General features: G+C 36.2%; 1 protein-coding gene across 30 annotated transcripts in view; it reads right to left on the bottom strand.

Moving 5' to 3' along the window:
- Positions 1–19,107, bottom strand: part of cast (calpastatin) — a 35,343-nt gene extending 16,236 nt beyond the window's left edge. For 5 of the 30 annotated variants that reach the window (XM_079395242.1, XM_079395246.1, XM_079395248.1 and 2 more), the window contains exon 1: positions 11,758–11,903. In XM_079395242.1, coding sequence (XP_079251368.1) covers positions 11,758–11,832 — 75 coding nt within the window. In that variant the 5' untranslated portion in view covers positions 11,833–11,903. Of the gene's footprint in view, positions 1–3,463; positions 3,649–11,757; positions 11,909–15,364; positions 15,419–15,830; positions 16,485–18,953 lie in introns of those variants that run through there. The other 25 variants (XM_079395233.1, XM_079395236.1, XM_079395238.1 and 22 more) reach the window with 10 other exon arrangements.
- Positions 19,108–21,624: the final 2,517 nt, after the last annotated feature.

Below are 21,624 nucleotides of genomic sequence, written 5' to 3'. Positions count from 1 at the left end.
GTTTATTTTTACAAAGTGTCCCGGCGTGACGACACAAAATCAATAAAACCCATTATAAACAAGACATTTGTTGCATCCAGTGGGGACATAATTACTGATTATAATGACTTACACTGGTCAAAACTCGCGTTTGAATCGTCAGTGGCAAATTCTTTAAATAAGAAAACATACTTACAGGCTGCGAGTCAGAAGCGTCTGATTATATTCAGATTATCTGAATATATCTGATTATTGATGACAAGAACAACAGTTTATTATTATTTATTTCCGATTTGATATAATTGAAATAATCTTATCATTAATAATAATAATAATAATAATAAGCATCAAACATTATACAGTCTGAAAAGTTCAGATTTATTGGACAATTATTAAACAAAATGAAAATATAATTATTATACTTACATAATAGTAATAATAATAATAACTTTAAATATGACTATTATTAGCATATAATTATTCTTGTAATATTCACATTATTATAATCATTACTAGAATTTTAATTACCATTATAATTATTAGAATAATAATTGTTGCTGTTGTTGTTACTATTTTTTAACACTGACAGACAAGAAGGATTGGAAATAATATGAAATAAGGAAATCAGGAAAATGAAACAAGCCGGACACAAACTCTCAAGATCACACATCAGAGCAAATGTGCTAACCACAAAGCCACGATTTCTACCACATCTTTATATGTGACCCTGGACCACAAAATCAGTCTTAACTGTCAATTTTTTAAAATTGAGATTTATACATCATCTGAAACCTGAAATAAAATAAATAAATAATTAAGCTTTCCATTGATGTATGGTTTGTTAGGATCAGACAATATTTGGCTGAGACACAACTATTTGAAAATCTGGAATCTGAGGGTGCAAAAAAATCTAAATATTGAGAAAATCGCCTTTAAAGTTGACCAAATTAAGTTCTTAGCAATGCATATTACTTATCAAAAATTAAGTTTTGATATATTTACGGTAAGAAATTTGCAAAATATCTTCATAGAACATGATCTTTACTTAATATCCTAATGATTTTTGGCATAAAAGAAAAATGTATCATTTTGACCCATACAATGTATTTTTGGCTATTGCTACAAATATACCCCAGCGACTTAAGACTGGTTTTGTGGTCCAGGGTCACATATGAAAAGAAAGGGCTTACAGAATTGTCATTCAGGAAGCTTCGAAGCTCTAGTCCTTACACTTGTACTAATATTTGACCGTCAAATACACTGTGCAAAGCCTACATCAACACACTGTGTTCTTTCTCTGCGCCACTAAATAAGGATACATGAGCAGCACCGATAATAAAAGCACTGGCTCTGAGCATATGGACAGCATTAGAAAAAAATAAAAAAGTATTATTTCAACAACAATACAACAGAAAAAGGTGGAAACCCCTAACAGAGATACTGCGAGTACATGAATTGACGAGCATGGGTGTGGAGCTAAATGTTGCGTGCAAGAAACCACCTAGGTATGCTTTTTAGTCAGGTAAACACAAGGCAGGTTCTATCTAAAAGGACAATGTGTGCAGAAGCACTGAAATGAATTTGATGCTGACTCAGTGCACTTAAAATAGAAGTAAACATTCTCAATGTAACCACAACAGTTGATCCTCAAAATAATGACACAGTCAGCAATTTAAATAATTTCTATTAAATATTATGATTAAAATAGTCTAGAATGGGTTTTGCTGATGTCACTGACACAGACTGTGTGTCAACTCCTCAAAATAGACCCAAATGCACACATGATTCAGACCAGCCTAAATGACAAGCTCACACTGTTATCTCAATATCATGAAGGTTAAAATTCCTGAAGAACAATCTAACTATCACAGAGAGATCCTTCACACAACAACATCTGTGCACATTTAGCAGAACAGTCCAAGTTTGACAACTCCTCCCTGAAACCATGACTTGTTAGCAGGCGTTAGCGAATGTTACAAAGGAAATAGCAACACGGGTTTGGTACAAACTATACAGGTCTTCTCCAACCTGTTCTAGCCTCCGAGCCACTGCCCTCTTCTAATTCAACCATACTGAAGAAGCATGTTTGGTGGAGTCGCCCATTGAATCTGTAGTCACACCCTTTTAGCATAACAATTGGTGATTTGTAAACATAAGCTACGTAAGCATTGATTCTTACATCCCAATAACTCAAACTCTCTCAACAGCACAACTGAACAGGAAAATTCTGCGGTTTATAGGTCTTTTGTCACTAGTTGCCTCATTGTTCACCTCAACAAAAATCATGACTAATGCACATCTCCACCCAAATCGCCACATAAGTACACTCATAAACCCTCTGTAGTTATAGAAAGTTAATCCATTGTGTGACGTCCCAAGTTTCTCATTCAAAACATTTGTTGAAGACCAGCTATTGCTATGATGACAACATTTCTGTATTTTGACATCTAAGATGTAATGACGATATGACGTTAGCATTGAGGTTTAAGGATGGGCAGGTTTTACTGGAATAATGAGATGTTCAGTAGCGCACAGATTAGCATGACACGGGGCAGACTGCATTTCAATCCAACTAGTTAAGTGACTGCAATCATGTAAGATTCTGAATGATAATGGCTTAAATGTTGGCTTTTACATTACAAATGCCATAACTTTATTATGCGGTAACATCCTGAATGTAGAAAATGACTTCAAGTTGCTACTTGCAAGCAGTCAAGTATGCACTTGAAGTATGTACTAAATGGCCAGCAGCAAAGTATAGGCTAAATGTAATCGTGAATGGTATACTATAGTAGAACCAATGAAAATTCAATGCAGTTAGTTTGTTTAACCTGTTTTGGAGATGCCGTAACTGCTAAAAAGTTTAAGGTTGAGGTACGTAAAAGTGCAGATACAGATTTCCAAAACAGTTCATAATAGCACTAGTGTAAACTAAGCAAGTCTATGCTAGATTCCATATGGTTGTCAGCTTCAACCAAAATCTGTAACCAATCAGACAGGGTGTAGCGTGCTTGTTGCATTACAAAACAATTTATTTATCCAGCTATGCTTCCAGACATGAAATATTACCTCTTGTCATGAGCGTAAGTCAAAATGGAAGGCTACAAAATATGAAAATGGCACACTGAGATCACAAACATCTAAAAAAATATGAGCTTAGTCACAGACAGCTCTCATTCAGACATGTAAAATTGCTTAAAACCTTCTAAACCTAAAACCAAAGCAGTAAACAAACACAGTAAACTTAGTAACCAGCTGTTTAATCAATTTCCTGGTAGTTTAGATAAAGTCTGCTCAGACATTATAAGAAATGAACTGAGGCCTTTTCAGTCTCTCAGACAACAATGAAACAAGCAGTTTCTTGCGTGCCAAAAGCACTGTAATCGTTTCCACAAACTGCCGTGCAGCTGGCACAATCTTCAGCTATAGGCAGGTACAGCGGCAGGAAACCACAGACAGAAATGCAAGAGCTGTAGATACGTACCATCTGTAACAAAACCGAGAGTGTCCTGTTTCACTTTCGCCTGTAATCCGATCTAAAAGAGAGTCACTTCAAATTCCCTCGGCCTGAAATATACAAAATATATCTCTTATGCACACATAGAAGCATATACTAACAGAAACAAGCCAAGCAGTGAAGCCAGAAGCTTTAAACTCCTCCCACTCCTCGCAACTTCAACAGCTGATGCCCCTCCCCCAGGTGTGGAAGTGTTCTGATTGGTCAAGAATGAAGGGCTTCCGCCCATCTGCACAGCAAGCCAGGAAAAATAAACACAAGACTGTTTCCATACAACTAAGGAAGTTGGTGTTGGGGTGGTGGTTATGGGTTTCACAGATAGGCTGACTGCAGTGGTTTGAAGGGGTCTGGGCCGGTCTGGACTGATATGAAGTTGTGCACGTTTCTGTAGAGGCCAGTTAAGAAAAAGATGCAGTGCAAACCTTCCAGTTTTTGCCTGTCAGGCTGGGTGTGTCTGGTACAGTCACTGCTTAGGAATCTGAACTGCACAACCAACCATCAGCCCACAGAAAGAGAGCAACAGCATCACATGCGTGTCAATCTGCCACACCCAGAGCATAGAAAAAGAACAGAGAGAAAAAAAGAGAGAGAGAGAGAGAGAGAGAGAGAGAGAGAATGAGTTAATGCACATAAAAAAGGCAAAGGACGAAAAACAGCTGGGTGAGTCATAAGCCCTGCTTTAAACAGAAGCTCGGACTTGCTGCAGAATTGGAGCCAGCGCTTATGTAAGAGGAACATGGTGTAGTTACGTAGCCGGCTGCTGCACGCTTTGACTCACTGCCTTCATATACACTCCTACAAGTAAAACAAAAGGCTTAACTGGTTTGTTTGTTCAGACAGGATGCCATTTTGACTACAAACCCAAAAGAGGGCAAAACCAAGCACACTTTTATGCTAGAAGAGCGCCCTCTGGTGTACACATTGTGTGAAATCAAACATGAAGTTGATCAATGAGAATACTACGAAAATATTAACTTTAACCCTCCAGATGAGAGGAAATTTTTTATTTTATTTTTTAAATCGGTGATTGTGTAATGATTTGATAATTAATTATTAAATAAAAATAAAATAAAAGTATGACATTTAAAAACATTTAAAACGTGAAAAATGTTTTAGGCATATTTTACATATATAAAATTAACACTATATATAATTTATATATTATCTAATATAAATCAAGGTAAAAACAAAATGAAAAATAATAATATTTTAAAAAATAAAAATGTTTATTAACCTTTTTTTTAAAGTTTATTAATTTTATATATATATATATATATATATATATATATATATATATATGTGTGTGTGTGTGTGTGTGTGTGTGTGTGTGTGTGTGTGTGTATGAGGAGTTCATTTGCAAAAACAGATAACATGTTTTTTCATTGCATTCCAATTAATCTCAATCAAACTACAGTTTTTTTTTTTTTACTGGTTTAAGAAAATAGCGGGGGGAAAAAACAGCTAACTAACACAATAAAACACGATGAAAACATGATAACAATAAAAAAAAAACATGTTTTTTGAAAATGTAAAAAAAGCCCGGAGTTTTCTGTTTTTGCAAACAAACTAAAACATACATACATACATAGTATCTGAAGACTATCTGATAATCTGCTGGACAAGGATTGGACTGGGGCATATGTCTGAGACCCATGCAGGGTTCTGCTGAGCTTGTTTCTTGGTACCAGAGTCAATATGGTACTCGCAAGGCGGCTTTATGTGCGCCATTTGGACGTGATTGAGCGCACAGGAAACCGCCTCTGGAGCACGCGAGTATAACAGGTAAATTTAACAGGATAACAGGCTAATTTTTTGTGACGATGCAACAATGACCCGATTAGGCAAGTGACAATTCTGTCAACTATACCAAAATGCGAACGAAAGACTTGTATCGCAGCATGCAGCAGCTCTTTAGTGCAGACGAGATGCGCTGATGAAGCCGTTTTAAGAGAAAGTCAAAGAAAGAAAACGCGGCACAGCTGAATCTGTTTTCAAATGACTGATTTGATCTGATATTCTGTATGGATCTATATACTCATCAAACCTACAAGCTATAGGCTATTGATAAATGTGTGAATATCCATTATTTTAAAGTCAAAAGCTGCGGGAATGAGTAGAAATATGCGATGTAGCATATGTGCAATCCCACACCGAAATTCAGGACCTGAATAAACATAATTCTATTTTACAGAGATTTGTGAAATAGATTTCCATGACTTTTCCAAAACTTTCTGGGTTCATTTATTTTTCCAAAACTTTTCCAGGCCTGGAAATTGCTGTTTTAAAATTCCATGACTTTTCCAGGTTTTTCATGACCGTACGAACCCTGTATATATTATGGATTTGATGTGAAGCCTATTAGATTATATAAATAATATTATATTATCTGCCATAACTCAGTAAAAACATAAGATGCAGGGGACGTAGAGCTAGACAGGAAATTGGAGGGAGAGGCTGACGACAAAGGACAGTCTTGAAATTGCTTCTCCAGGGGCACAACAGCCCTGTCATAAGTATTTTCATATATAACTACCATCATGCCCAAAAATGTAATTACTACGGTTTTTCTGTGTTACAGTATACTTTTATGGTAATACAGTAGCACATTTTGCACAACTTAAATGCTCACTGTAAAAAATCCAACTCGAAAAAGGTTCAAATTACTGTTTTTTTTTGTTGGCTCAGCAAATTTCTATGAAAAAGTCAGTAAAACTATGTTTAATACATTTATTCAACCTAAACCAAGTTTCTTTCCATAAACTTAAAACGTTTAGTTTTGTGAACAAGGTTTTGCAAGTTCATCCAAAAAAATTTGGCCAACTTATTAAGTTAAGTTACACTGTAAAAAATTCAACTGCACATTTTCCAGTTTACAAAACCTTTTGAGTCTCATATACTAAAAAATTATATTTTCTTGAAACTGCATAAAAACCCTTGTCAGACCAACAAAATTACCGCAAATGTTGTTCCAACTAGACAAACACGGTTGTCTGAACAACAGAATTTCATGTTGTTGAAATGTTAAGGCTTTGTGATTTCCCAGTTTGCATTGCAGCATGAATAAATTATGCAGTTACTGTTATAGGATTATTGTTTTGCTGTTTGCTGATTTCATTTAAACTTTTTTGTTGTTGTTTTATCATTATTGTTAGTTATTTGTTGTACTGTGATGTAAAGGGCTCATCTTTTTAACATTTGTTTTTGTCACCGTTCTTCAGGTTAGTGTCTAGTTTTGAGGCCTAAAGTATTTTCGACTGCTTTTGTCTGTTTTCTGGATTATGAAGTTGTCTTACAAACAAAGACACTATTATCTACTTATTAGACTAACTTATCCATTAATGTTTGTTATTTGTAGCCAAGTAAAAAATTCACAGAACATAATTTGAGACGCATTGGAAAAGCATTATAAGTCTTTTTAACTAACAAAACTGTGTTAGCTGAACAAAACAGACACGTGTGATTTTACTCAGTGGCTTGGGTTGAGTGAACAACTCGGTCCAAAGTTGAGTGAACTCAAAAAAGCTGTGCAGCAAGTTGCCTTGAAATTTTAAGTTAAGTCAACTTTTTATTTTTTACAGTGCTTGTACAACCTCACATAAAGCTTTAGTCCAGGTGACAAAGCTCACACATCAGTGACAGCTAAATAAATCACAGTGGGTGCAGCTGGGTGGAGATATTGAGGTTCACACTGCGCTTATCACAAAACACATTAACCTCCAACATACACTCAGAATCTGTATTTGTTTTCATGCGAGTGCTGGAATGCATTCCACAGAGCCACTTCTGAGGCAGAGGACCTTTGAATGAAACCAAATAAGGAAAACAGGAAAGAACCATTGACCATTGACAGTGCTTGAGTTTAGTATCCTGTCCTGACAGAACAACCAAAACAACCAGATTAGATTTATTTACCGTCCATCTGTTTAAAGTCAATGCAAACTGTCAATTCAACCCGTTTTACTTCTATAATATACTGCATCTCCAAAAGAAATAGGAATTATCTGGATTTTTTAATAGATCATTTCAGTATGGAGAGGTGTGTGTGAATTGTGAACATGAAGCAGGCTTCAGCAGGACAAGTAACAGTGAGTGACTAAACAGGAGAGTTGCATAGCAACCCTTATCTGATAATAAATGAGTCTGTCATCAGGATCCCACCCAGACACAGAGGTCAAGATGTGGCGGTGATGAAATCTAGGAATGAATCTCAGAAGGCCAGAGAGTCCATGTATGAGCAATTCAAGTTCTGCAGGCTCAGAACTGACAATATGAATAGAAAACATTCAAAAACAAACCAGGCTCTGTGAACGCTGTACACAACTAGGAGTTTGCTCTATTAAAACACTGCTCTGTTTGTTTGAGCAGTCCTTGCCTTCTAATATAGCTGGAGAAAGTTATCCGTTAGCATTCCCATTCATCTCAATGGCAATAAAAACATGATTTTCATGATAATTGTGGTGCTGTCATTCAGAGCCTAAAGCACTAATTCGATTTTAGAGACCCCATGAAAATGCAGTTTTCTGTCCTGTGACGACATATTTTCTATTTAAACAGTGTGGGACATATTAAAGGGTTTTCCCAATTTTTTAGCCAAAAAAAAAAAAAAACAAAAAAAAAAACTCGCCAATAGTCTTTAATATTGATCATAGGATCAATATTTTGGTCCATTTTCCCAGGAAATGACTCTAAATGTTAAATGACATGTATATATCTGATAAGAGTTAATTTTCTTATTTTAGAAGATCAATATATAGAAAGCTTCATTGCTAATGGTCCATGTCTGATGGACTAAATGCCACACAACTGCCATTTTGATTTCATGTGGTCTTTTAGATTCAGGTAATGCATTTCCTTTCACTCGTGGCTTTCCATTTGTGGTCTGGGTGGCCATAAAAATTGGAAACTTTCACTGGCTGAAGATACACAGCCCCAAAAGTACACAAAAGAAGCTTAATGTCATAATAGCAATACCTTTGGACAGACTGCAAGAAAGCGAGTAGAATATCTCACACACATTCATGTATATACATGCATGTTAATGTATAAACATGTTTAACTCACAGTTCTTAAAAAATCTGACAAGGTGTGACACTGATGAAGAAATAACCTCCAGGTGTGATCTGGTTGAGTCAGCACATTACGATGCATAAAAAAACTAAAATTAAATAAATTCTGTATTGAATGAAAAATTTAATTAAATAAAAAAAAAAGCGATTTCATCATTTTGAAACGCCTAATCTGACAACACCGCTGTCTCTTTCAGCTTTTCACACTTACACATAATCTAAAAAGTTGAAGTATTAATGACTTTGAAAGTGGACGTCCTGTGCAGCAATGTGTCTAAATTTAGTAGTTTGTTCTCCATGTGGTTTGTTGACTGAGTTTCTGTCCAAGAGTCAGGCATCTGAATTCAGTTTGCTGTCTGTCGCTCATTCAAGCATAACACCTCAAAAAACAAGTTCCAAAAACAAGTTCTGTTCCAAACTAAGCTGCCTTTTTTCTACTGCCTGCTACACCAATAGCATCCTGACTTGAAGCACGCAGAGTCTGAATTGACAATCAGCATGCTGCATGTACAAAGAAATACAAAATTAGATTATATAATTAAAGAGCTATTTTTATTTTATTTCTTTCAGTCGTCATGATGAACTTAGTTTGGGTTTGCGTTCTCCACAAATGTCAGTGCATATGCCGATGCCTTAGAATTTGGCCACAATTAGGTAGCTATCTTTTTAGGCATCACAATGATGTCTAACACAATTATGATGCCATAAAATGTTGCCTAGGGAGGTAACTCGCTAGGATTTGGAACAGAGCTCTTGTTGCTCAAGTGCACATGACATCATGCTTGCACAATGATTAGACAATGAACAGTAATGTTTTTGATTCAGTCTCGCCGATCATGCAGATTCAGATTCACATTCAAGCAGATGTTTAACCTCTAAAAAAATAGACAGCACAAACACATTTGCATTTAATATGAAGCTCTTGCATTCAGACAGTGTTCTGTATTGAGTCAGCAGCTGAGAAATCTAACAGTCCTTCTATGAGACAACCTGGGGTACAAAAATACCATCTCATGCTTTAAATACCCCCATATTAGCTGCTGAATCTGCAAATGCACACACCTACAGACTCAAACATACAGAAATGGAAATGTGTGAGCTATTGGAACTGCAGCCTGTCAGAACACATGTTCCTCTAGCTGTTCAGATCAATAGTGCGTCACCAACAGAGTGTACAAACCACTGTAGATCAATACACCCTACACTGTTACAGTACGCTCAAATCACTTGTCAACAGAATTAATGCTCAAAAATACCTCAACAAAGTCTTGCAACTGTATTTTAGCCCAATGGATATTTATTATAAGATGATCTATTCATAATAACCACCAAATTGTAAATATTCAAATTCAATACTATTTTGTCATGAAGACAAAACATTAAAAATTATAAATCAATAATTTTAAATGCTACAAGTAAATTGAAATTTGCTAAAGATTATTAAATTATTAGTGTTTTTAAAGATTAATTGAGTGTTATGACGGCAAAGGTAATATATAAATAAGGGAACACACAGTTACACAACATAAGACAATGAAATATCCTATTTTTTTCTTCTTCTCAGTATTGAATGATAATGATACATTTAAAAATCTGTGATATCAGCAAATAACCAGATGGTTCTGATCATCCGCCCATTGATAAAACACACTAAAATGTCAATTTATTTTAACACACACACACACACACACACACACACAAGACTTGCCTTTAATCTTTTGAAAGGCTCTAATTAGTGTGATATCTTTACAAATGTTTACCAATCTATTTGTTAAATTCTTACATTTTAATTGTTTTATTTTAGTTGATTGTTATATATTCAATATTAGCTTGTATAAATCTTTGAAAATCTAAAAAAGCCAAATTCTATTATTATTATCATAATTATTAAAAGCTATAAGACATTCACAATAATTATCAAAATATATTCCGGCAACATAAATTATTAAAATCAATCAAATCATTAATATCATGACAACAATTAAGTTCAAATGAACTTCTGAGCAATCAAGCGTGTGCACTATATACAACTAGAGAACTTCTTTTCTCAATAGGAATTTTGTTATATTTTAAAAGATCTGTACGTAAATTAACAATGCACACAGTGAAAGTGAGCAAGTGTCTTCCTTCAGGTCATTAATGTCGTCAGTAGCTGATGCTGAACCAGGTTGGCATGTTGCATTGTGGGAATGTGCAGCACTTGGATAGCAGCCCATTGAACAACATCAGCCACATATTTCAGAGAGCTCTGCTCATGCTCAAAATGATACAGCTACCCATGACATCTGGATAACACCAGTTTTAGGTTGCAGGAAGTAAACTGATGATATTAGCAGCATCATGAGTGACAGTAGGAAAATCAATGGGCTAAAATATCAGAAGCAAAGAAGGCAATATCAAGCAATATTTCAACTAAAGCAAACCACAGGCATTATGAATCACTTTCTAGACAGAATCATTGCGAATTCTGCAAAAATCTTACACTCTTAAATACATACACTATAAAAATTAAAGGTTCCAAAAGTTTTTTTTTCTCACAAACATTGAACCATTTTTGGTTCCCCACAGAACCTTTCAGTCATCACAGTTCTTAACAGAATCATTTTTTAAGTCCAAGAACATTTTAAAATCTAAAGAATCCTTTTCCACTAGAAAGAACCTTTTGTGGAAAGGAAAGTTTCCATGGATGTTACAGGTTTTTTATGGAACCAAAGATGCCAATAGAACCATAGGGGAAAATAGAGAACCTTTATTTTTAAGAGTGTAGAATCGTTAATAGTCTAATGAATCACAGTGCTCTTTTAAGAAACACACCCAGAAACGCTATCGACAACTACTGCGCATTGCAACACTTGGATTTGTCATAATATTGCCAGTAAAACAGATAACAGAGACTGAACAGTCCTTGGTAGAGCCGCAGCTTTATGTAAGTGCTAAAAGTCCCAAAAGATCCACTTTTTGTAAAACATTTCCCAGCATTCCTCACAAATTCCAGCACTCCTCCTCCCTCGGACGGTTGCTGTGGGACCAAAGCCAAGACCTCCTGACCAGCACAAACTCAGGCTCACATTTAAAAGCCCATGATCATATCCTCACACTGCCAAGTCAGTCACTGCACCTCAAACACAATACTAAACAAACCCATGCACACACAATACTCTGAGACCTCAAAAAATAATATCCAGTAAGCGACACCTGTTGCTCTACAGCGACGTCCTGCAGGGCCGGTTGGTCCTGCGTGCCGCGGATCCAGCTGGAGATCTGGCCCATGTCTACCGGTGCGGAGTGTTTGACGCTGTCTCTGTGGCTCTGCTGTCTGAGCTACAGCATGTTCCAGGCACAGGGAGCAGGGGGAGGGGCCAGGGGAGTGGTAAGGGCAAAGGGGGCGTGGCTATACCACTTCACTGGAGGCGGAATTAAAAAGAGGGAAGGAAGGAGGAATGGCTAAATAGGGAAGCACGGGGAATTTATACCACCTGACCGAGACGTCTGACACTTTTAAAGCAGGGATAGCCAGGGTGTAAGTGAATGTTCACACACGGTATGATCCAAAGGTAAACGTTTTATGGTGCATTACCAAGATGTGCATACAGACACTAAAATCATTGAACCAACAAAACAAACTAATTGAAACAGAGGTGCAGTAATTTATAATTCATAGTGGCAAGGACTATATGTGACAAAAGTGATTGTAGTGAAAAAAGTTAACTTTATTATGCATCAACAAAAGAAGATATTTTGAACAACTAATTTGGTTCCCATTAACTTCTATATATTTGTCCATACAATGGAAGCTATTGGGAATCGGAAGTGCTTAGCTACCAACATTCTTCAAAATATCTTCTTTTATGTTGCACAGATGAAAGTCAGACAGGGTTGGAAGGACTAGGACATGAGGGAAAGTAAACGATGACAGAATTTTTATTGCTGGGTGAACTATCCCTTTAATGCATTAAAGCCAAAGAAATCTCTATAAACACTCCTAATCAGCATGTGTCACCAGCAGAAAGTCACATTTGAAGAGAAGGAAGCATTATATTTTAACATTGAGCATCTAGCAAGAGTTTCTCATTTATCAGAGCACCAAACGGTGTTTTAAATGTACAGAGTTGAAATCAGGGACTCGCACTCACAAAAGACTCGTCTCAAATGCCTAAACACTGTATCCACCCCAAATGCTGAGAACAAAGCATGCCTGTTCAGTGAGATTTGTTGGGTGTGAACATCCATAATTTTGAACTGACATATCATCAGATGTGGACATGCAGTTATGCGTGTTAGACAACTAAAGACAACCAACATAGAAGTCAACGAACATTGCAGGTTTTTTTAGACCATGAAAAATCGGCTTACCTACAAACTCTACCTGGAGTAAATTTATTGTCTGAAAATAATTAAATAATCTTTCAGAAACTTGTGCAATCAAGTGTACATAAAGTAGTCTTAAAGTACATTATATAATGTTGATGTTAAAACGTCATAATGTAAAATGTGTTATTTTCACATAATAATTTCAACTGAATTGACTGAAAACAACAAACCTTGATTATTGTCATATTTCTGAGACACGGGGTAGGGGATTTTTTCAGATCCCATTTGGATAGCTAACAGAGATCAGGCTGGTATAAAACAAGGCAAGTTTTGCATGTTGCCTCAAGCAAAGAAACAATTTCCATTCTTCTATTTTCTGCGTTTTACTATATTATATGGTCTGAGAATAACATTACAAATATGAAATCTCTTCTTCTGCAAAGTAGCATATTCACAATATAGCACAACACATCCTATCTTACAAATTAATTTTAGGAGATATCAAACCTCTCAACTCTCAAAGTCACCACCTGACTAGAAATGTTGACTTGAATTCTTGGGGGCTTCATTTCGACATATGAAGCCTTAATCAACAGCAGCACACTAAAACGCTTAGTGTCAATCTTCATGATGTTGATTGAGAAAGAAGCCCAAAGGAATCTGATATTGCAAATGACACAACATGGTTAATTATCTCCAGAGTGCTACTTAGAAATACACAAACATTGCAAATAGATAACACCAATCAGAGTCAAACAGAGGGCAAAATAGCCTAAAGGTCAACTCTAAATGATGAGGTCAATTCATTAATAAATTTTTCAGACTCCTGAATGTATCACAATAAAACCGTTCTCATCTGAATGTTTATTAAGCAGCAAATCAGCATATTAGAATGATTTCTGAAAGATCATGTGACACTTAAGACTGGAGAAATGGCTGCTGCAAATTTAGCTTTTATGTCACAGGAATATATGACATTTAAAACGTATTCAAATACAACAAAACTACAACTAAAAAGCCATGATGTCCACATTTGAGTAATTCAATACATAAAGGAAAAATGTGAAGCTTGACCTCTCGCAGAAGAACATCCTGTGTTTGTGCACACACACACACACACACACACACACACACAAGCACAATTCTGTGAAACAAAAGGTTCGACACACCCATATATCCTCCTGCAACTATCAGAAGCACTTAGACTCATGTTATATGAACATTAACTGACATGAACACCTGAAGGCAGAAGACTTCTAATTATTAATGGTTTAAGCTGTTAAAAAAAAAACTCTGATCCACAGACATGTAAATGCATGAGATAATCAGGCATGCATGATTGAAGACACACCTGAGTGTTTCGTCTGCGAACTCACAGAGCAAGTCAAACCAGATGTGTTATCTTGTTCAAGCTTTTTTTAATTCATCCTCCTAAAACTTTCCTATATTTATAATATACTAACATTATGCATTATATTGAGTTTAGCGGCCCCTGGCATTGCCAGTTTGTCAATGTAACTGGAGCACCTGATGACGTGGAGTTTCAAGATATATATATAGTAACAAAATGCCCCTGAGAACATTTCATGACACAGTCACGGGACACTGAAACACTGCAGCCACACCAGGGGCCTTCTAGCAAACAAGTGCATTTCTAGCCATACAAAATCAATATATTTTAATATAAATTCGTAAATGCATTCCACCACTGTCTCTATGCGTATGGCTCTCTGAAGAAGATGGAGAATTGTGTCATAAAGGAATGCTGTTTTACATTTTCTGGACTGGATGTGCAAACATGGCAGAGTTGGGTGATAAAAAATTTTTATGGCTTTGAAGAATTACAGTTCATAAATGTGACACTAGACTGATTTGGGGCAATAATTCAGCTAAACTGCAGGTCAGTGACTGGCAAGAACTTTTATAAGCCACAAGAGGGTGTCAATGCTCCATGAGAAGCTAAAGCATGACAAGTATATTCTTCGTGAATGGATTGTGCAAGTTTTATGCAGGCATTACACATATTGTTTTAGCAATTTGAATGAATTTCCATGAATTTTCCAGTTAACTGGATTCCAAACTATATTATTATTATTTAAAAATAATAATTTCACAGACAAGACATTCGCAAAGTGCAATTTCAAGCTAATTATTTTACAGATAACGATACCTATATAAAAATATATATATTTATAGAAATTAACCTGATTTTGTTAATTTGCATGACTTTCCATGCTTGGAAAGCACAACTTTAAAAATATAGGCCTAATCTTTCCATGTTTTCCATGACCATGGGAACCCTCAGAAAAAAAAAAAGGTGCAAAATTGTAATTGGGGTGGTACCCTTTTATAAATATAATATTATGTAGACTTTTGGTACTAATACGTAGCATAGCATTTACAGATACACAAGGTACAAAGATGTACATTTTGCCAGCTTTGAATTTATTCTGAATTCTATTTTCAAAAGAAACTGTAAATTCTATCTTACCTGAAACCTTGAGGTCTGAGGAACATTGGCTTTTTGTAATGAAGTGTCACCTTTCTACAAAGAAATTAAGACAGACACAAAGAAAAGTGACTTAGCACCCTGTCAAAATTTACAATAACCTGAGGGTTCAACATGTTACTACGCCCAAAATATTATGGCTAAACAGTCTGAGGAATATGACTCTACAAATCTGAGTAAAAAGCATTCTTTAGAAAATACTCTATTAAACTTCAGTCATTTCTCGTTGACTTTTAGGTTGACACTATGCAGCGCATAAGCCATATGACATTCTTTGAATTCTCTTAAGAGCCTGTGTGTACAAGTAGCCTACAAAGATTAACTTAATCCTGAAGTGTTTACATATGTAAGCTCTTTAAAAGGACCCTCCTTTGATCACTACGACTTGTTTTATATTGGAAGGCAACAGTTTTCTGTGCAGTTCAATTCATGGCACGGTTCTACTTACGATGTTCGACCAATACGCAGCGTATGCCATGGCGGAGGACGAATAGTTTGAAGGCTAGAAAGTTTGCTAGTCTAACTTCCTTGAGTTCCGTTCGCCAGCTTCTTTCATTCAAGTGAGCTGCGCTGCTGTCTCGGTCTCAGATAAAGCCACTCCCGTGAGCGTGGATACCAGAACACTACCGATAATGATTGGGGCGGTTTATCCTGGCTTCAAAATGTGGTGTAGGCTATCTTTTGCAAAGTTGCTGCTTAATTTGCATTGCGCATTATAAAAATATGCAGAGAGCCTGAGTCATTGTTTTACCACCCAAGCATTACTTTAGTGATTGCCCAACATTGTGTTTACGGGATAAATTAGAAATTTTCTTCCAGGTTTTAGGACTCTGAACTGAACCGCTCTTAGTTAAGGCCTATTTTGAGTCAGACATGTTGAATACATTGCGTTTAAATTGCTATGAAGCCGCGCGCATGAAATATCTTACCCACGAATTAATAGCTAATTCGTTTCCACGATTTATTATTGCAAATTAATGCATCGCGGACATGAATTTGTGGCCACGACATCTTTTATTTTTTCCCACCACCCGTAAGTTCGTAATTAAATAACTGTGTTTAGATTCAAGAACCTGTTTATAAGAGTGATTCATTCTGAAATGGTCAGACTGTACGCACGCTGCGTTTTGATTCACTGATTCGACTAATATGAATCGTTCATTTGGGAATCAAATTTCACTGGTTGCGCTGTATGATCATATGATTTGATTTGCCAATTTGGGTTTGGAGATCACTTTTGTAGAGCCATTAGAACACTATACAAAAATAATAATAGTGCTATTAAATTAAAACTTGGAACCTCACCAAGATTCAGTTTGTCACGTGGTGTAAGACAAGGCTGTCCTATATCTCCATATTTATTCTTACTTGCCTCTCAGTTTTTAGCCCTGCATATTTCCAATAATAATTTACAAGGTATTTCAGTTGAAGATAGACAAATTCTAATTAGTCAGCTGGCTGACGACACTACTCTGTTTTTGAATGACGCTTCTCAAATCCCTTTAGCTTTGCAATTGATTGAGTCCTTTTTCAGAGCTTCGGGTCTCTGTCTAAACATCAACAAATGTGAGTTAATGTCAATTAAACACTGTGAAATTCCCTCTATATGCAACATCCCTGTGAAAAATCAAGTTACATACTTAGGTATTGTCATTAATAAAGACCAAAAAACAAGATGTAAACTAAATTTTGACCCTTTAATAGTGAAAACACAAAGGAAACTCAATATGTGGCTGCAGAGAGATTTATCAATAAGAGGAAGAATTCTACTCTCTAAAACTGAAGGATTGTCTCGACTGACTTATGCTGCTCTTTCCTTGGAGGTTGATAAAGGAACATTAAAAAAAGTTGACGGCATGTTGAACAACTTTCTTTGGAAAAACAAAACTCATTACATCAGGAAATCAGTAATAATGAATCCAATAAAACAAGGGGGACTGGATTTTTTAGATTTTGCTACCTTAAACAACACTTTTAAAATTAACTGGCTTAAGAATTTTCTTAAAAATCCCTCTTCCCTTTGGAATATTATACCCAATTATATTTTCTCTAAAGTTGGTGGCCTGAATTTTCTTTTACTCTGTAATTATAATGTCTCAAAAATCCCTATCAAACTTTCTAATTTCCATAAGCAGATGCTCTTGGCCTGGTCCCTCATATACAAACACAACTTCTCTCCGCACAAATACTACTTATGGAACAATAAGGATATTCTTTACAAGAATAAATCACTTTTCTTCAAAGATTGGTTGGAAAATAACCTTCTTTTAGTCGGACAGCTTTTTAACTCACAAGGCAGACTTTATAATTATTTAGATTTTTTACAGAAATATAATATTCCTGTATCTGCTGTTGAATATGCAATTGTTTGCAATGCCATTCCCTCTGGTGTGTCTTTTCTGTTGCAAGGTTCTGCATTTCCATGGCCGTGTTCTTACTCTCTGAATGTAACTGCCACAATGATTGGAGGTGTATGCTTTTCTGCAGATCGTCAGAAAAATAACTATAGAATCAGAGCTCTCTTCCAGGCTGAGATAACAACAATTCCATATGTAATACCGTATTGGAATAATATTGTGGAGAATATACCTTGGGAGAAAGTATGGACCTTGCCTCATAAGTATCTGCTTACCAATAAAGTGAAAGAAATAACATTTAAACTGATTCACAAATGTTACCCGACTAAAGTCTTTCTTAGGAAATATAAGCCTGACATTGAAGTGAACTGCAGTTTTTGTCATTCTTCTGAAGAAGACTTCATTCATTTGTTTTGGCAATGTACCCACACACAGAAATTTTGGTCGGAATTTTTGGTGTTTATTCAATCTTATTTTGTAAGTGACTTCTCATTTTGTTTTAAAGATGCTTTCTTTGGATTATTTGAATATTCTAAGGAGAATACAGGGAAATATTACATAATTAATTTGTGTTTTCTGTTAGCTAAATTTCACATTCATAAACAAAAGTTTACTGGCTCTAAACCTCTTTTTTCTTTGTTCAAAGTGGACTTGGATATGTATGTAGAAACTATCCAAAGTTCTACCAATTTGAAAGCTATGAAAACTGTATCTCTGTATTCGTCCTTTGTGTCATCCTAAAAGGTAATTTTATTACCCTTTTTTTCTTTGTTTGTTACCCTGGCAACAAATCTGTGTATTCTTGTTTTTCTTGTTTTATTTTGGTCTGTAATTGTACTGTTTTGATATTTTGGATATCTGTCATGTTCAATAAAAAAAAAAAAAAAAAAAAAAAAAACATGATTTGATTTGCCAAAGAGAATCGGCTCCTAAGAGTCAATCCTGTATACTTTGATTCACTCAAAAGAACCGAATCATAAGAGTCATTCGTTCAGGAATCGAACTTTGCTGATTGCTGTAGTTTTCGCTGTATATTCACAGAAAAGTTCAGGAGTTTTCACGAACTCAATGTTCAGTTGTTGGTAAATGCAACCTTGGTAAAAAAGGAATCGGTTCGGAATAAAAACAGTTCCCAACCTTAATCAATAAGCTAACCTTTTACAATGTTATAAGGAATACAACAAGGCAGTGTAAATTGCATGTGGAAAACATACCTCGTTGTTTTTCTTACGACCATGACATCTCTTTCTGTGCGGCATGTCTGAGGAATAAGCTCACGGACTTAAAAAACAACAGCTTTGCTTTCACCAGAAGTGGGCTTGTGACACAGTATGTGCTCCTCCTGCGAACTGTGAAAAATCAGTCAGTGCCAGAGGCTTTGTGGAGGTTTGAGGTAAAGCAACTTGCAGAGTGTCAGTAGCCCCTCACTGCAGAACAAAGATCCAGGGGGCAGGGTTGGATCCACATCTAGGGGTCTTGGGACTTACTTTTGACTTTTTTGAACGTACACATCAAGTTGTTTTTATTTTATTTATTATTTTAATGTGTAGCATATGCATTTTCTGATGATCAATTACTGTGCCACACCCCATCAAAGTGCCCTGTTTTCTTCTTCTCCCTGTCTTAAAGGAATAGTTCATCACACTGTCTCATTTTCTTCCGTGGAAAACAAAGGAAAAATTCTGAAGAAATACACTCCATGCAGTAGCCCCTCAGGATCCAGGGGGTGGGGTTGGATCACATCTAGGGGGTGGAGATTGGTGGGTTTAGGGGTGGGGATGGGTGGGTTTAGGGATCAGGGGGTGGAGATGGGTAGGTTCAGGTATATGTAAGGTGGGAGGATTTGGATCTAGATCCAACCGTCCCCTGGATCTTGTGTTCTGCAGTGAGGACCATCTCGAAATCTAGCTCATATGAGTTTGGAATGAAGGACTCTCTTTTCTCTGTATGTCTGTCTCTCTTTCTGGTTATTGTTTTCCACCAGACATACACAAGAAAAAAAGAGAAACCCAGCCATTATCCCCTTCTGTGAAACAGGCTCTTGTGTTTTTCACCAGAAGCAACAGCTATTGCAGGAAATGCTCTTGAAAGATCTCCTGCCAGCATTCTTTAGCTCAAGCTGGAGATATTATACGCCTGGATCTCGCTCAGAGAAAGCTGCTGGTGAGTCACACAGGTGTGACACAATTTTTCTCTTGTTCTTCACTTAAAATGATTTCCCCTCAGCTCACTTCCTGCGACAAGATGATTGATTCATGCTGCAATTTAATCTTCTTCGCCTGTATGCTTAAACCCAATATATACTTCAGTTTTGACAGTGTAGAAACAGATTTTTACTCAAAACTGTCTGCCAGGTAACTGTGTAGTGAAACTATTTAGATAAATTGAAGATAATGGGAAAAATATCTTTCTTAATTATGAATTAAAGTGCCCCTATTATGGGTAATGAAAGGTTCATATTTTGGTTTTGGGAGTCCCCAACAACTGGTTGACATGCAAGGTCAAAAAAGACTTTCATTGTTTTATAATATGCATTTATTTTTACCGTACTTGCTCAACGACTCCCAAACGATTCCCTCAACGATTATTTTTTTTTTGTTAGCAACTGTTTATTGAGTTTTATTTTGTGGAACAGTAGTACAAAACAAAAAGCAGCTGCACAAATTTAAAACCCACCCCATCCCATCTCACCTCTTGGTAGACTTAAAATAAATTTTAAACCACTATCATCATAGATATCTCCCAGAGTGTTTACTTTATTATAAGTCCATTGCGAACAATGAAATGGAGTACTGCCTGACAAAAGGTTATTATTGTGGAAAATAGGCGAATGCCTATGGCATTTTGTAATTAGTTGTGAACGCCTTTCAACATCCCTCCATGTGGAGAGGAGGAGGGTTACAATGGGACCAAACCGAGATTTACACTGCCTAAGCGGAACTCCCGAAAAGACAAGATGCTTCAATTTATACGGATAAACGTTAGATTCCTCAATTGCTCTCCAAGACATAGAAGTCAAAAAATCACAGGATCAAACCAAACTGATAAAGGGCGGAGGGAAAAGGCTTGAGCATACAGTCTAAAATTAGGGAAAGAAAGACCTCCATGTAATCTACATCGTTGTAAGGTAGTCAGTTTAATACGAGGACGTTTGCCATCCCATATATACCGTGAAACACATGCATCTAGTTTGTTCCAGTAGCCAACCGGTGGAGCGAGAGTCATGGAAGAAAAGAAATTAATACGTGGGAGAACGTTCATTTTAATCACCGATATACGGGCCTGAAAAGAAGTAGGAAGACCAATATTAGGACACCTTTGGTTTTAGTATCCGAAGATGAGTGAGATACCACTTCATAAAACTTATTATTACACCTGCGTATATCCTCGTCTTTCAAATGGGATTCTTGAACTAACACTATATCAATATTTCAAAAAAATCCAGAAAACACGTACGTTTGTGAGGGCCATTTAGTCCATTAATATTACAGCTCAGAATATTAAGGTCAGTCATATAGGTATCAAACAGAATTACCAAAACATAAATTTTATTTATTTATTTTTCATGGTTGTCATAAAGTTACCACAGTTTTATCATTTAATAACTGTAACTAATCTCTAATTAAAAAATTGCTTGCAAGAATTTACTACTAGATAATTTTGTTTCAGATGGACCTTTATAAAATAGGTGTTTAATTGTCTGAGAATATGATTAGAGAAACACGTTACCCTTAATTAAATACATTCTGGCCTAATGGATAGAGAGTTGGATTTGTAACCTGAACGTCGTGGGTTCGAGTCTCAGGTCTGGCAGGGATTGTAGGTGGGGGGAGTGAATAACCAACACTCTCTCCTCCCTCAATACCATGACTGAGGTGAGACCCT

This window comes from Barbus barbus (assembly GCF_936440315.1).
Source record: "Barbus barbus genome assembly, chromosome: 36".
Classification (NCBI taxonomy): Eukaryota; Metazoa; Chordata; class Actinopteri; order Cypriniformes; family Cyprinidae; genus Barbus; species Barbus barbus.
This window is presented reverse-complemented; position numbering and strand designations above follow the sequence as displayed.